Source organism: Colobus angolensis, unplaced genomic scaffold (assembly GCF_000951035.1).
Source record: "Colobus angolensis palliatus isolate OR3802 unplaced genomic scaffold, Cang.pa_1.0 Scaffold300, whole genome shotgun sequence".
Taxonomy (NCBI): Eukaryota; Metazoa; Chordata; class Mammalia; order Primates; family Cercopithecidae; genus Colobus; species Colobus angolensis.
The window spans coordinates 780,772-796,313 of record NW_012116267.1 but is presented as its reverse complement, the minus strand read 5'-3'; the positions used below and the strand labels follow the sequence as shown (position 1 = coordinate 796,313).

Here is a 15,542-nt window from a genome sequence, read left to right as displayed (position 1 = left end):
AGGACTGAAGCTCAGACACGGCACAAAGGAAACACATGAGACATAAGGAAATCATTGGAACACAGACATTAGACAGTCTTATGCTGAATTAGACACTGTCTTAGTTCACCCAAAATGTAGTATTTATAGGCATGGCAAGGAATTGGGAATTAACTTGGGCCCACAGTGGTTGTGTTTCAAAGGTGAATTTTCTTAGCACTATTCAAGAGCATTGAACTTTGCATAAGCAACTAATCAACCTAGGAAAAGCATTCAGTCAACAAGTATTTTTTGAGATATTTTTGTCTTCCAAGTACCAAGAAGAGTACAGTGGGGGTCAGAATAAACCAGCTCAGCTCCCTGATGAACTAGGGATCTAAAAGGAAAGATAGCACTGGCAAGGTGATTCTAAATCATGAAATACTTGAAAAGAGAAGTACAGAATGCTGTGGGAGTGCACACCAGGAGACCAACCCGGTGCAAGGAGTCGTGTTGAGACAGGACAGATGTCAACAAGGCAAAGAGAAAGCAGACACCTCAAACAGAGCCAACAGTCAGGAGCAAGTGGGAACGAGTGTGGCGAGGAACTCTTGAGGAGTGAGGCATAGTTATCTAGAGGAGAGGGCTTAGGAGAGAAGGATGGACAAAGGCAGGAGGCGGCTAAGGCCTGATAAACCACACCTGTTGTTTATTCTAAAGGCAGTAGGAAGCCACTAAGTGGTCATAAGTAGAGGCATCAAGGGCTGGGTTTTTAAAGATCACTCTGGCAGCAGGATGGGAAGGGATGGCCTAGGACAAGTGTGTTCACCGCCAGACAGGGAGGAGGCTTGATGAGGCAGGGGCAGAGGTGGGGAACTGCAAGAGTTGCTTAGGCAGTAGCATGGTGGATAGGTGTGTGCCATGCACAGAGCAGGGCAGAGGTGGGAGCTGTGGCAGGCCAGGAGCCAGCAGGGTCACCAGGATTCCTGGGTTTCAGGCCAGAACATTTTACTAACATGGAAAACTCCAGAAGTTTGCATGAGTCTGTTCATTCAATTCCAGTTTCCACCCTAGGTAATAAGAATGCAGCCTAGAAGGAAATGTAGAATGAAAGTCAAAGAAACCAAAGGAATAGAGAGAAGATCCAAGAGCCTAATAGAAACAGAAAATAAGAGAGAAGGGAAAACATGTAACCAAAAACATATATAATTAAGCCCCCCCACACACCCCCGCCACCTGACAAAAGGAGAGGAATCAACAGCATACATGACTCAGTAGAGTTGAGAGAAGCAAGTGTGGCAACTGCCTGGCCTGTGATTTCTGGATGGCTAGAAGATACAGAGTTATTCCAGCTGGGGGCCCACAGACATAAGGCAAAGGCCAGCGGAGAAAAAAAGATATCAGCTGTGTGGAGATGGAAGCGCATCTTGTGCCCCATGGAGTGAAGTCTTAGACCATGCATGAGAAGGCTGGACATAGAAGCCAGAACACCACATTTGTACCCTCTCTTGCCCATTCTTGAATAGAAATGAAAATACCAATGATTGGCCCTGAAATGCAAAGGTTTTATGAAAAGGGTGGTGTCCAGGGAATCTCAGTGTGCAGTTAAAGGCTTCTTGTTTAATGGTTGACATGTAAGATATCTAATATTTTCTGCTCACTTAACTTCTTAACTCTGAGAATGAAGCAATTGTCCAAGATTGCAGACATGCTCAGGAGTGCTGGCAAAGGGTTAAAATATGTCATCTATAAGACTCCACGGAACTATTTCCTAGGAGAATTCATGAAAAATGTTACAGATGATGTATTACACCTTGAATGAACCTCTTTGTCCCACAAGTGTGTTTCTCTACTGCTTGGGAGAACCTCCCAGATGGAGAGAAAATGGGAATTAATTTATTCCAAGAGATCCTATTGTTTAATGACACATACAGTAAAAGATCCAGAATCGCAATCACCCAAACCATGCAAGCAATGGCAAGTGCTCAAAAGAAAGATGGGGACATCCAAATGATAGGTAAAGCTTTTTTGCAAAGACACTGGGGAGAGGAATGCAGTGGAATAAAACTCTGCAATGTTAACTGAGGGTTTCCCTTTGCATTTCCTTGAACTATGGAAATTCTCCCTGCCTTGCCCAACTCAAAGAGTCAGTAATACGCAGTCATTGAGTCAGGGAAGGAACATTACAGTAGGAAAATGAGAAGAAAAAAAGACAGTTTTGAATGAGACTTTGAATATGGCTTCCCTTGTTCAGAATCACAGCCTTCATCTTTCCAGAGACTAAAATTTTGAGCTTGAATCGCCCATGTTCTAAATCCTTCAGGAAATAAAGCCCAGTTTGTTTATTTCTCTGGGTCCCAGGCAGAGAAATCAAGTGAATCCTGCTCCTCAGTTCTTAGCTGTTTACTACAGGCATCAACCAGCTGGTGCAAAACTCCTCTCTGTTTTATTTTTTCCCTTTCATCCGTAATCCCCACTCCATTTCCTAGAGCCCTGCAGGTAACCTACTCTGGAGGGTTTGTTGATCCCTGAATATGCATATATCCTTGTAAAATATCCAGAGCCATTATGTGTATGTTTAATTAATTAATCATAAATTAAGTTATTAATAATAATCTATCCACATTGCCATGTTTACATCTATATTGTGGCTGCTCTCTGTAACCATACACACATGCACACAAAAACCTCAGGGCATCAAATTTATACAACAAACAAGAGATTGGAGGGAAAAATGAATTATGAGCTATGAGCCAGATTGTCTTGCTCCAGACAGGACATCCCTTCTGTGCGCTGCCAGTGCCTTTCTCTGTTCTGGGAGAAGGGAACACAAGAATCCAAGGGGAAGAAAACAGTGAAGACATCAATGAGCATCCTGAGAGAGAAGCTCCTTTTCCTGTCTCCAAGACCAAGACCAGGGGAGTCACAAGATAATCCCAGGTAGGTCCAGAGAATGAGAGGTCCTTCCAGGTATGAAGTTTGTGAAAAAGGAGCAAGACCTCAAAGTTTTCTCACACCTCATTCAGTACAGCAATGAGAGGAATGTCTGCATGGGATGCCTCGGATGCCCTGAGCCCCAATGCCCATGCAGGATGCAGTGTGCTGGGACTTTGCCTTCACTGCTGGGCCAGTCTTGCAGGTTGGGTGGGGCGGGCAGATGTAGCATCAAACACCCGACAATGACCCTGGCCCAACAGCTTTGTGCCTACGGTGTCTCGTTTCTCTGTAGCCCCCAGGATGAGGATGAAACCACAGGGAAAAAGGGAAAGACCATGAATTAACAGAAATTTAATTTCTAACATCCAGCAGAATGGAGAGTCAACAAAAATTAGGTCATAATAGAAATATGAAAAGGTTACATTTTGTGTACAACTGATTTGTTTTGTACCTACTACACACCTCCCTCCTTCACAGGGTCATGGGGTTTTTTGTGTTAATTAGAAAATTCAAAAATATTCTAAATCTGGGACAGTTCAGGTCCTAGAAATTCTGGAAACATGATCTTCTGTATACTACAAAACATAAGGTCAAAGGAAGTAGTTCTCTTCCTAAAAAACTAAAGACAGAACTACCATTTCATCCAGCAATCTCACCACTGGGTATTTATCCAAAAGACAGGAAATCAGCATATCAGAGATACTTGTACCCCCATGTTTATTATAGCACTATTTACAATAACCAAAATAAGGAATAAACTTAAATGTTCGTCGACAGATGAATGGATAAAGAAAATGTGGTGTATACACAATGGAATATTATTCCCCCATAAAAAAGAATGAAATTCTGTCATTTGCAGCAACATAGATGGAACTGGAGGTCATTATATTAAGTGAAACAAGCCAGGCACGAAAGACAAATGTCACATGTTCTCACTCATGGAACTCACAGAGATAGAGAGAGTAGAATGGTGGTTACCAGAGGCTGGGGAGGGAAGAGGGGAAAGGGAGATGAAGAGAAGTTGCTTAAAGGGCACAAAAACTCAGTTAGAAGAAATAAGTTCTAGTATTTGGAAGTACTGTAGGAAAATTATAGTTAATAATTTACTGAATGCTTCAAAATAGAAGAGAAGAATTACAATGTTCCCAAAACAAAGAAAAGATAAATGTTTGAGGCGATGGATGTCCCAGTTACCTTGATTTGGTCATTACACATTGTACACGGGTATCAAAATATTACATGTACCCCAAAATATATACAACGCTTATATATCAATAAATTAAATTAAGTTAAATAAACAGGAAGCACCAGGAGGAACTCCTGATGCATTTTATGCTTAAAACAAAAATCCTAGGTCTTTCCATAGACAAACCCTAAGAATGATGATAAATGCAGTGGAAACAAGGTCTCTTGGTGCTCCAAATATCGTTTCCCAAAACAAAGGAACAGGACATCCCAGAGTAAGGGCTGACTCCGGGCCTGAAACAGGGTATGTAGAAGAGGGGCCTTCAACGCACTGTCACACTGGAAAGCAAGGAAGCCATCAAAGACAGCAGGGTGTTTCAAAAGGACTCAGAAATCAACTTATGAGGCCCCCACTGGTCAAGGATGGCACAAGGTGAGCATGAGTAAGGACACTAACTATAACAGATGGAAACATACCAAACAGATTTCATCCAGAATTTCATAATGACACTGCAAAATCATTGATTGCCTTTGAAGACCAGTAAACCAATCTGTTTGAGTAATGAGAAAGAGTCAAGCATATACCCTGCCTTTCTTACACAAAGAGAAAAACCAGACATTATGTCCCCCATGGAAGAACCAACCCCACCTCTAAAATAACCTTGCCAAAAAGTGTGAATCTTAGTCCATTTAAGCATTGGGATCTAATACCAGCTCATATGAAATCCAAGTAACAGAAGAACGTGTTACCACAGATCTACAACTGGGGAACAAACCAGGGGAAGCCCTGAAGGTTAAAAGGTAAAGAGCAAGGGAAAATATACATTAAAAAAGATATTATAGGCATGTTAGCAAATCACAGCATATGGGTCTTAGTTGATACTTATTCAAATAAATAAAAGGTTAAAAATTACAGTACAACCAGGGAAATGTAAATACTCACTGGATATTTCGTGATGTTGAGGGAATATTAAAGTGAGATAATATAGTATTTTGATTTAAAATGGGGAACCTATGTCTTTAGAAATATGTATAGATAAAATAATATGATGCTTGGAATTTGCCTCAAAATAACCTGGAAGGGAGGTGCTATGCATTGGCTCTGTGTTGCTGCTCAAATCTCATGTTGAATTATAACCCCCAGTGTTGGAAGTGGGGCCTGGTGGGAGGTGACTGGATCATGGGGACAGATTTCCCCCTTGGCACGGTCCTTGAGATGGTGAGTTCTCATGAGATCTGGTTATTTAAGAGTGTGTGGTACCTCCCCCAATTCCCTTCTTCCTCCTGCTCCAGCCATGTGAGATATCTCACTCCCCCTTTGCCTTCCGCCATGATTGGAAGCTTCCAGAGGCCCCTCCAGAAGCAGAAGTTGCTATGCTTCCTGTACAGCCTGCAGAACTGTGAGTCAATTAAACTTCTTTTGTTTATAAATTACCCAGTCTCAGGTATTTCTTTATAGCAATGTGAGAACAGACCAATACAGGAGGTGCTGGAGGTACAGAGAATATGAGATTGTTCATAAGTTGATTGTTGTTAAAGCAAATTGGTGCAAACATGGGAGTTCATTATACTCTATTGTTGTACTTAAGTATTTGAATTTTTCCATAATAAAAAGTTTGTGCAAAAAAAGATTTTTTAGTATGGGAAGTTGTTTTTCAAGTTATAAGATAATCACTCCTACTCTCCTGAGTAAAGAAGCTGTATTCGTCAGGGTCCTCCAAAGAAAGAGAAGCAGTAGAAATATAGAGTTATACAAGAGGGATTTATCATAGGAATCAGATCATGTGATTATGGAGACCGAGAAGTCCACTACCTGCTGTCAGCAAGCTGGAGACTCAGGAAATCCGGTGGTACAAATCAGTCTGAATCCAAAGCCTGAGAATCAGGAGTCCTGATGTCCAAAGGCAGGAGAAGATTGGATGTTCCAGCTCAAAAAGAAAGAGTGAATTCACCCGTCCTCTACCTTTTTGTCATATTCGAGCCTTCAACAGGTTGATAATCCCCACCTGTATCGATGACAGCACTCTTCTTTACCCTCTCTACTAATTCAAATACTGATCTCTTCCAGAACACCCTCATAGACACACTCAGAAATAATTTTTTATCAGCTATCAGGGTATCCCTTAACCCAGTCAAGCCGACATATAAAATTAACCATCACAGAAGCCTAATGAAACATGAGGATGGAGACACATCCTTGGTTGCTCTGTGTGTTCTAACACCAAGGCTGTTTGGGGGGTGTGAGGCAGGAACCCCACTTCAAAGCTTTGCTATCAGAACTACAAGAGCCAGACACATCCGAAAGTCGGCACTGACTACCAACCTTCTTCCATGACAGCCAGGGTCAGATTCAGCAAGGCTGACAGTCCAGGGAGGTTGTTCCTTATAGTAACAATTTTTTTTTTTTTTTTTTTTTGACCTGATGGGAGCCTTTATTCACACACTCGCCTCCCCCTCTGCTTCTCTCTTCTTGGGCTTTTGGAATTGGGTATAGCACTCGCTCCTGTGAGGACACCCAGCCTGGCCCCCAGCAAACCTGGCTGGTTGGAAGGAGTCACAACAGGAGTGCTGTGACATCCCAGCATGAGCCCAGACCACTGATACTGTTCACACATGGTTCTCCTTGGACAGCTGCTGGTCCCCCTGGGAGTGCCACTGTACTGCTTGCTCTCTGCAGGGTTCGTCCTCAAGGCCACTCAGCAGTGGCTATGACAAATTATGATAAATGTTGTCCAAGGGTCAGTGTTCAAAGAAGAGGAACAAAGGTAGTCAAGGGAGCCCTCTGCCCCCAAGGGAAGCAGTAGATGGGGGAGGTAGGCCAGGCCCTGCTGGCTCAGGAACTCAGGCCAAGCCCTGGATATGCACGGGTGGTGCCGTAATGCCCAGCTCCTCCCGTAGAGCCCTCAGGGACTGCTCCCAGCGCCGCTCATAGTACAGGTTGAGGACACATGGGGCTGTGCGCCCATTCTGAACGGCCCATGGGATCAACTCCGAGACCAGCACCTGCAGGCTCTGAGCACTGAGTTGGATCGGTCCAAAGAGAGCACCCAGGATGCACATGGGCAGGCCAGTCTGGACAGCCTCAAACCATTTCACCACGATCTCCCCCAGGATGCTGGTGGGCATCCCCAGCAAGGTGTGAAGCATGTCGTGCACCTCCCGGTATCGCTGAATCACATACGCTAGCTCCTCATCATCCACGAAGCGGGTGGGTGCTCGGGTGTCTGGGGAGACCCTATTCACATCCAGGAAACGGAGATACTCGCGACCCAGGGAGTCTTCTGGCAGGCTTTGGAGCTTGCCCAGGTCGAGGGTGGACGTCGAAATCCGGGGACGCTCCTGCAGGATCTGGGCACCCTCTGGATCCCTCCTCATCTGGTCCCTGAGGACCTTCAGGGTGCGGTGTCCTGTGGTCTCCCCTAGAACTGCGACCATGTCGTGGCGGTAGGGGTCATAGAGCGCCATCGCCGCGGAGCCGGCGGCCAGCAGCGCTTTCTGCAGCGGGGAGGTGGGGATGTGGTGCGAGTACAGCGGGCCGGCGCCGTCGCTTCTGGCCCGGAGAGGCATTTCTGCAAGGCAAGAAAAAGGCCGAGGTCAGAGGAGCCGGGCGCCCTCAGGTTCCTTCCCGCCCGCGCCCGGAACCCGGAGAGGCATTTCTGCGGCAAGCCGCGTGAGGCCGGGAAGCCCGCGGAGCCGGCGCAGGACAGGGCGCAGCAGAGTCGCCATGGCAGTGGGCCAACAATTTTCTTTTTGTTAAGAAACTACAATATATGTAGTCTGCTCATTCATATATATAAATATTACTTATCAAAATAGTAATATTTTATTAAGTTTTAAAAATTAAAACTCTGACCTCTGAGTGAAATGTAAATTCCTAGGTCTAATAGATAAGGATTACAGAATAAAGTATAGTAGAATTTCTTTTTAATCCAAAAGAAAACTATTAAGAAGTAAATATCAACTAAAAGTCAAAGGAGAAAAGAGTAAGTCCTAAGTTCATGGATAGAACTTATATTTTCTTCAACCATATCATCAGGGTATAAAAATACTGATAAGCAGCTTAAGGTCTACTGAGAAGAAAAATAATTGGAAAACTCTAGAATTAAACATGTTTGTTCTTCCATTCTCAACTTTCATTGGCTTTTTATCAAATTCCAGTGACCCATACCTTGGTAGCACTTCCTTAAATTAGTGAAAAGAAATGTAAGACAGACTATTTGAAAATTAAAATAAATAAGAGCAAAGTCTGTCTTATTCATTTGGCGAGTAGGTTTATGGAATTCAGTATTCCCAGGAGGAAGGAGAGCTGTGAGGCCATTCGCAGATGACAGAATCATAAAGAATTATTAAGAAACATTTTGGCTGGGCCAGTCTTTGTCCTGAGTTTGATATCATAGCCTCCAAGAAAAATGACCTTAGACTTCACCCACAGTAACAATCTGAATATGACTTCTTCTGAGAGAGTTGATCCTAAAGAAAGATCCAGTGCTAAATAAAGATCTCATTATAGATCGTTATAGATCATTCCTTCAGTTAAAGTCACCTTCCGTCCATCCTGTCAGAAAAGATATTTCTGGAACATCACAGATCGCAATAACATGGTCAGATAAGAATATGATCCCAAGAGGTTCCTCCTATCCACCCCCACCAATAACCAGTCTAATACACTTTCCCTGAAGTGTCTTCCAACCAGTTCACATGCTCCCATCCTGCCCATTGCAGCTCCCGCAGCTCCCTGTTTCTGTTCTATTTCCAATCACTGTGCTGGAAACATGAGCCCTTCTGTAGACCATCAGAGAGAGCTCCTCGACCCCTTCTCCCAGATGTCTTTTACATCAGGCAAGAAGGCATGGCAAATGGGTCATTCACATTTAACTCCAACAAAGTCCACAACAAAAAGCAGGGGTTGTCAATGGCATTCGTATGTAGAAAGTCCCTGGTATTCAGACTTGCTTTTTCGATAACTATTACCCACAAAATATCTACTCAAACCGTGGGACATTGGCTGATGTCAAAATTCTTTCTGAATGACTGTGAAGTCTGCCCATACAGTTTAAACCCATATAATAGTGAAGGCTCACTCTCCACATTTTCTGTGAAATTAACAACTTTGAGAACTTGCAATCTACCAGCATTCCCAGCAGCTAACTGTAGGTAATAGATAGGATGTCTTATTTATTTAGTAGTTTTTATTCTAGCCACCAAATCTCTTTTAAAAAAAGAAATGCTTCTAAAACTAATATTTACTTGTTCCTCCAGAAATACTTTAATTGGCTTTGTGAAATCAATGGTTCCCTTGATAACTGATAAAAGAGTGTCTCTTTTCCCTGTCCTGGCAATATCTTGCTTTAAATAACAGGACAGATCATTCTTTCACAAATATGAAAAACAGATTTTCGGAAACAAGCTTATTTTATTAAGCCATGTTATTTAATTTTATCTGACATTTGCAAGTCATTTTTGCTAGTAAGCACTCTACATTAATACCTTGAGTTCACATAGAGTTTAACAATATGAATTTCCTATCAGAGAAAAGGACAATATATGTTTGGCAGAAGCCAAAGTCATGAAGAATTAACAGTTATCAAATCCCAAAGGGGAAACAAATTCTCTTTGCTCCTCTCTTGCCAGCTGTCATGAATCCAATTTGCACTTTCAAAATTCTGCCTGTTATCCAGATTCGGGAATGAGAGGACTAGCAATTTAGCATACTCGTGTCCAACCATACCAAATCCAAACATTTACACACACCCAATTGCCACCAAGGTAGAAAAAGAGTATCAGCTTAAATGATTTTTATATCAAACATACCTAGAATGTACCACAGAGAATAAGTTATTTTCATATGCTTAAGTAGATATAACAAAAACCAATCTCAAATTATAAATTCAATGGATTCCTGAAAAAATTTTACTACATGAAAATCTCCTTTCCCATTGACTATTTTATTTTATTTTGAGATGGGGTCTCACTCTGTCACTCAAGCTGGAGCGCAGTGCTGTGATCTCGGCTCACTGAGACCTCCAACTCTCAGGCTCAAGCAGTCCTCCCATCTCAGGCTCCCAAGGAGCTGGGACCACAGGCATGTGCCACCACGCTCAGCTAATTTTTGTTTTTTGTTTTGTTGTTGGTGGTGGTGGTAGTGGTGGTGGTTGTTTCACCATGTTACCCAGGCTGGTCTCGAACTCCTGAGCTCAAGTGATCCACCCACCTCGGGCTCCCAAAGTGCTAGGATTACAGGTGTGAGGCACCCCACCTGGCCCATTGACATATATTTTTAAATACATAAAACAAGGTTCAAAGTTTTAAAATGCAGGAATCAAGCAGTAATACAAACAGCAAATATCAAACAATAATAGATTTTAAGGAAGAGTGTTTTTTCTTATAAGCATAACTCATGTGAAAATACACTTTGTGTGGGCCTTAAAATCTCCACAACTTTTCTGGGCCTTCAGAAATACTGCTTCATCTGCAGAGCCATGTCCACCTGATAAATTCCTACTCAACCATAAAGGCACAACCCAAGTACCACTGCCTCTACAGATCCAGGTTTTCCTGCCCTGTGATCCCTTAAGAAAAAATGTCAACACCTTTCCATGAACCCCAAGGCAGAATGAGGGCTTTCCTTTCTCTCCTGGCCCCTGAGAATTCCTCCTTGGTAGCCTTGAACACAAGCATAGGTTGTTGTCATCATTGCTGAAAGCTGGTATCTTTCAGGACCATGTATACCCTTTGGGAGGAGATACTCAATGCACCTTTGGGGTTCAGTGCCTACATCCGTGCCTGGCATCTCACTGGTGCTAAGTAAACATTTATAAAATGAGTGACCAAAAAAATGAAGAAATTTAAAAATGTTAAATGGTATCTTGAATTCTTAAAAGCTTATCATAGATGCCCCATAAACTGGCCTCAATGGCGAATTCAGAAACATTTCCAGTTACCAGGTTCCTTAGATCTCCTGGCATCAATTCAGGGGGGTACTTTTAGTTTGGTTGCTCTTAGTAAACCCTGAGCTCTCTGGTTTCAGAAAGGATCCACAGACTTCACAGACTTTCAAGACCCTGAGGTGCTCATCAGTTTACATCAGGGTGACTCAACAAGAAGCTAGAGCCCAGGGACACCCCACTTAAGAATATCTTAATTGGCAGGCTTTTTAAACTGATTTCCCAGCTGATTAATGAGTACTACCAGAGGGATTATGTAATTTACAGAGCAGGAACAGCTCTGGAACTGAAGGTTGCTGATTAAAGGTAAGTGCAACATCCCAGCAGCAAATTCAGCCAGGCATGGTGGCTCATGCCTATAATCCCAGTGCTTTGGGAAGCCCAGGCTGAAGGACTGCTTGAGCCCAGGAGTTCAAGACTGGCCTGTATAACATAGGCAAAACCCATCTCTACCAAAAAATATTTTTTAAAAAACACTAGCCAGGCATGGTGGCACGTGCCTGTAGTGCCAGCTACTTGGGAGGATCTCTTGAGCCAAAGAGGTCAAGGCTGCAGCGAGCTGTGATTGTGCCACTGCACTCGAACAGCAAATTCTAAAGCAATGCAAAGAAGACTGCATATCAAGGGCCAACACATCCTCCCAAGCAGGCCATGTGGTGCCCATGTCACATGCTCACGATGGTAGGAGCTCTCCCCCTGCAGTTTTTAGAGAGCTGTTGAGACAGATGGCAGAGCAGGCACCAGCTTTTAGAGTCTCCCTGATAAAGAGCTTAGGGTTAATGTCTACAGGACTGACATAGTTCTTAAGCTCCACAACTCTCAAGGAACACAAGAAACCTTTGGATATCAAAGGGCTGATGGGTGTTGCGAGGCAGAGCAGCAAGTCAGAAGTCATGAGCAAAACCAGCCACAGAAAATGACCCACAATGCTTTTCTATAGGCTTATATCATGGAAAATTAACATCCACTTTAAGCTACACTGAGTATTGATGGAATTGCAACCAACATGACAATAGAGGTTCAATGTTTTCAATAGGTGAAGACAAAATAAGGCCATACTGGAAATAAATTACCAGCAGGCCTCACAAGGGGGTGGGAAATTGGAAAATTCTCTAATGAATATTACATGGCAGACAGAGAAGGTATTTTTCCTTTTGCATATTTTAGTTTGCAAATTACGAACCTAAAAGCTTGATAACCTAGAGTCTATATTCTACCTGTCAACCTTCAGCCGAGAAAAGGGCTTTTATATTATCCAACATTCTGGAATCTGCTTAATGCAACCACCATAGCTTATAGATGATGAAGTCACAGATTGGCTTGAACTGAAACAACCTCAGGAAGGTATAATGTAAGACAGGCACATGGGACAGTCAGTTGCTAAAAGCTCTTGACATCAGTGGGTGCCCTTGTATATGAAAGTTTTTAAGCCCTTCCTGGACACTCAAGTATGCAACTGAAGCACAACATTTTTCCAGTACCCTTTGAATAACTATGTGGCAAAACTTGTTTACAGAATTTATTTCAATATATCTTAAGAATTCCTAACTCAGCTGAATTAAAAATTTAATTGCTCTTTCTTCTTTCTGCCTCTATAGTCATATTTTACTATCAATCTGTTTTCATTTATTCAAATTGCTATACAGCTCTTCAGTGTTCACCATTACCAAGACTTATTGCCACTTTATTTATTTATTTATTTATTTACTGAGATGAAGTCCTGCTCTGTCGCCCAGGCTGAAGTGCAGTGGCGTGATCTCAACTCACTGCAATCTCCGCCTACTGGGTTCAAGCGATTCTCTTGCCTCAGCCTCCCCAGTAGCTGGGATTACAGGCACACACCACCACACCTAGCTAATTTTTTTGTATTTTTAGTAGAGACGGGGTTTTACCATGATGGCCAGGTTGATCTTGAACTCCCACCCTCAGGTGATCCAACCACCTCAGCCTCCCAAAGTGCCGGGACTACAGGCATGACACACTGCGCCTAGCCTATGGACACTTTCCAACAGCAAGGTCCAGATTTTGAAAATCTGAAGAGTTTATGTACCTACTCAACAAAGTAGACACAGATGTTTACAGCTGCTTTTATTAATTTTCTTTATTCCATGGTTTCAGCCAATGCATATAACTAAAAACTGGTATCATATAAGCTACTAGGCTTTGAATCTGCAATTTCTAATTATTGTTAACAAACTCTCCCACAGAAAATTATGAAGACAGATGTATTAGTCTGTTTTCATGTTGCTAGAAAGAACTGCCCGAGGCTGGGTAATTTATAAAGGAAAGAGGTTTAATTAACTCACAGTTCAGCATGGCTAGGGAGGCCTCAGGAAACTTACAATCATGGTGGAAGGGAAGGGGAAGCAAGGCACCTTCTTCATAAGGCAGCAGGAAGAAGTGCCGAGTGAAGGGGTAAGAGTCCTTATAAAACCATCAGATCTCATGAGAACTCACTCACTATCATGAGAACAGCAGACAGGAAACCTCCCTCATGATTCAATTACCTCCATGTGGTCCCTTCCTTGACACATGGGGATTATGGGGATGACAAGATGAGATTTTGTTGGGGACAAAAAGCCTAACCATATCAACAGTCTTCTACTTTCAAACAAAATAAACATCCCTGTGTACGTGTATTTGGGATTGCAGAAAGCAAATAACTTTGAATACAACTTAACATATTTCTCATGATGACACGATTCCCGAACATACGTAAGATGTCCTTAAATGTACTTCACCTTTAGATATATTCTTCAAAATTTTATTTCTAATATTTCAATCATTCCTCTTAATAGTCTGTTTGCTTTTCATACATGAATACACAATTGACAAGATTTAAAGTCATGCATGCCCAAGGTTAACTCATCAATAAATTTTCCATTTTTTTCTCCAATTTTATGAGTTTTTAACCTACATTTCTTATCACAGTTATTAGCATTTGAGTATTAGCATTTTTCACTTAATTCTATATATTAAAGCCAAAATTCTAGAAATACTTAAATAATTGTTCAAAAATACTGCCTTTCAGTCAAAGATAGCAAAGTAGCTACAGTCGAAAGTTCTTGTCAAAGGCAACACCGCACACACAGCTCATTCAGCAGCTGACATCTGAAGTCTGCCTTGAAATCATCAATATCTCCAAGTGTGAGTAAATTTAAATCCAGAGACCATCTGTACTTCCAGGTGATGGTAGGACACAGTGACCCAAATCACTGGGCCCCTTCTGCCCTGCAGCCACACTGGGACATTCTCAGTTACTCACAAAGACCATGCTCTCTCAAATTCCAACTTTTACACAAGCAGCTTCCTCAGCCTAGAACAACCTTTTCCCACCCATCTTCTCCAGTTTTCTTCTGGGGTATTCCTGCTTTCAGTTCTTAGCTTAAATGTAGCCTTCCATGAACCTCTAGATCAAACTCTGCATCCTCCAACATCACTCGCACCTGAGGCTCGGCAACTCTCCCAGGCTTGTAATGGTGCTTGGTGGCTACCTTCCTGAAATGACCAACAGCTCCACATGCACAATCTGGAAACCCCTCTCCTCTGTCCAACCCATTCCCATTGCCAGGCACATAACACATGCCCATCTTTGAAGAAATGGATTAAATCAAGTTTAATGAAAAGCTCAGTGAACAGAATTTTTTTCTGAATTAGTAACTTTCTTTTTGTCATGTAGAGAGAGAGAGAAAGAGTGAGAGAGAGTGTCTGCATCGGGGTGAAGCAATACAACTGGGCCATGGAGGTTGTTTACATGGCATTCCAGTGGGACAAGTATTCTTTCTTACAGACAGGTTTCCAAGGCCAAGCAAAGCAAACCAAGGCATGCTTTGGCCAAACATCTGTGATATTTTGATCCTCATCCATTTCTTCGTACCAACAGAGATCTGGCCTCTCTGTGTAGTAGCATCAATGTTCTCTAATATTCCGTGTTGGCCACATGTTCCCCCAAAGCCAAGGAAACAATCCTGTCTTCAGCTGGGAGCTGGAGAGTTGATTCAAATGTAAAGCAGAAATCCAGGTTCCAAAATGAGAGCCACAGTGAGTCCTGCAATTTTCAGTTTTGCAGAAAGGGCAATATAACAAGGATTCATTCTCTGTGATCACCAATGGCCCCTGCGTTCGTCTGTTATGCTGCTATAAAGAACTGCCTGAGACTAGGTAAATTATAAAGGAAAGAGGTTTAATTGACTCACAGTTCAGGGAGGGAGCTGGGGAGACCGCAGGAAACTTAACAATCATGGTGGAAGGGGAAGCAAACACATCCCTCTTCATATGGCGGCAGGAAGGAGACAAATGAGAGCGAAAGAGGGAAAGGCCCCTTATAAAACCATCAGATCTCATGAGAACTCACTATCACAAGAACAGCATAAGGGTAACTACCCCCTTGATCCCATCACCTCCCACCAAGGCCCTCCCATGACACATGGGGATTATGGAAACTACAATTCAAGATGAATTTGGGTGGGGACACCTCCCAACCATATCAGCCCCCTTCTCAGCTCGCAGATACACAAA

The 15,542-nt window shown here is 42.7% G+C and overlaps 1 protein-coding gene across 2 annotated transcripts; it reads right to left on the bottom strand.

The window, feature by feature from the left end:
* Nucleotides 1-6,475: 6,475 nt before the first annotated feature.
* Nucleotides 6,476-7,810, bottom strand: LOC105517491 (ubiquinone biosynthesis protein COQ4 homolog, mitochondrial). Of its 2 annotated transcripts, none has more exons than XM_011950026.1 (2): nucleotides 7,731-7,810; nucleotides 6,476-7,643 (listed from the first exon to the last, which is right to left on the bottom strand). In XM_011950026.1, exons 1-2 carry the CDS (start codon nucleotides 7,804-7,806, stop codon nucleotides 6,922-6,924), a joined length of 798 nt encoding a protein of 265 aa, XP_011805416.1. In that variant the 5' UTR covers nucleotides 7,807-7,810; the 3' UTR covers nucleotides 6,476-6,921. The 2 variants fall into 2 exon arrangements, with proteins under 2 accessions (XP_011805416.1, XP_011805415.1); XM_011950025.1 differs by having other exon boundaries at nucleotides 6,476-7,649; nucleotides 7,710-7,806.
* Nucleotides 7,811-15,542: the final 7,732 nt, after the last annotated feature.

Bases quoted from the DNA above. Each gene is read 5' to 3' on its own strand.
- LOC105517491 (XM_011950025.1), bottom strand. From the start codon at position 7,806: ATGGCGACTCTGCTGCGCCCTGTCCTGCGCCGGCTCCGCGGGCTTCCC. The intron at 7,650-7,709 runs GCGGGAAGGAAC...CTTGCCTTGCAG, and splicing joins TCTCCGGGTTCCGGGCGCGG to AAATGCCTCTCCGGGCCAGA.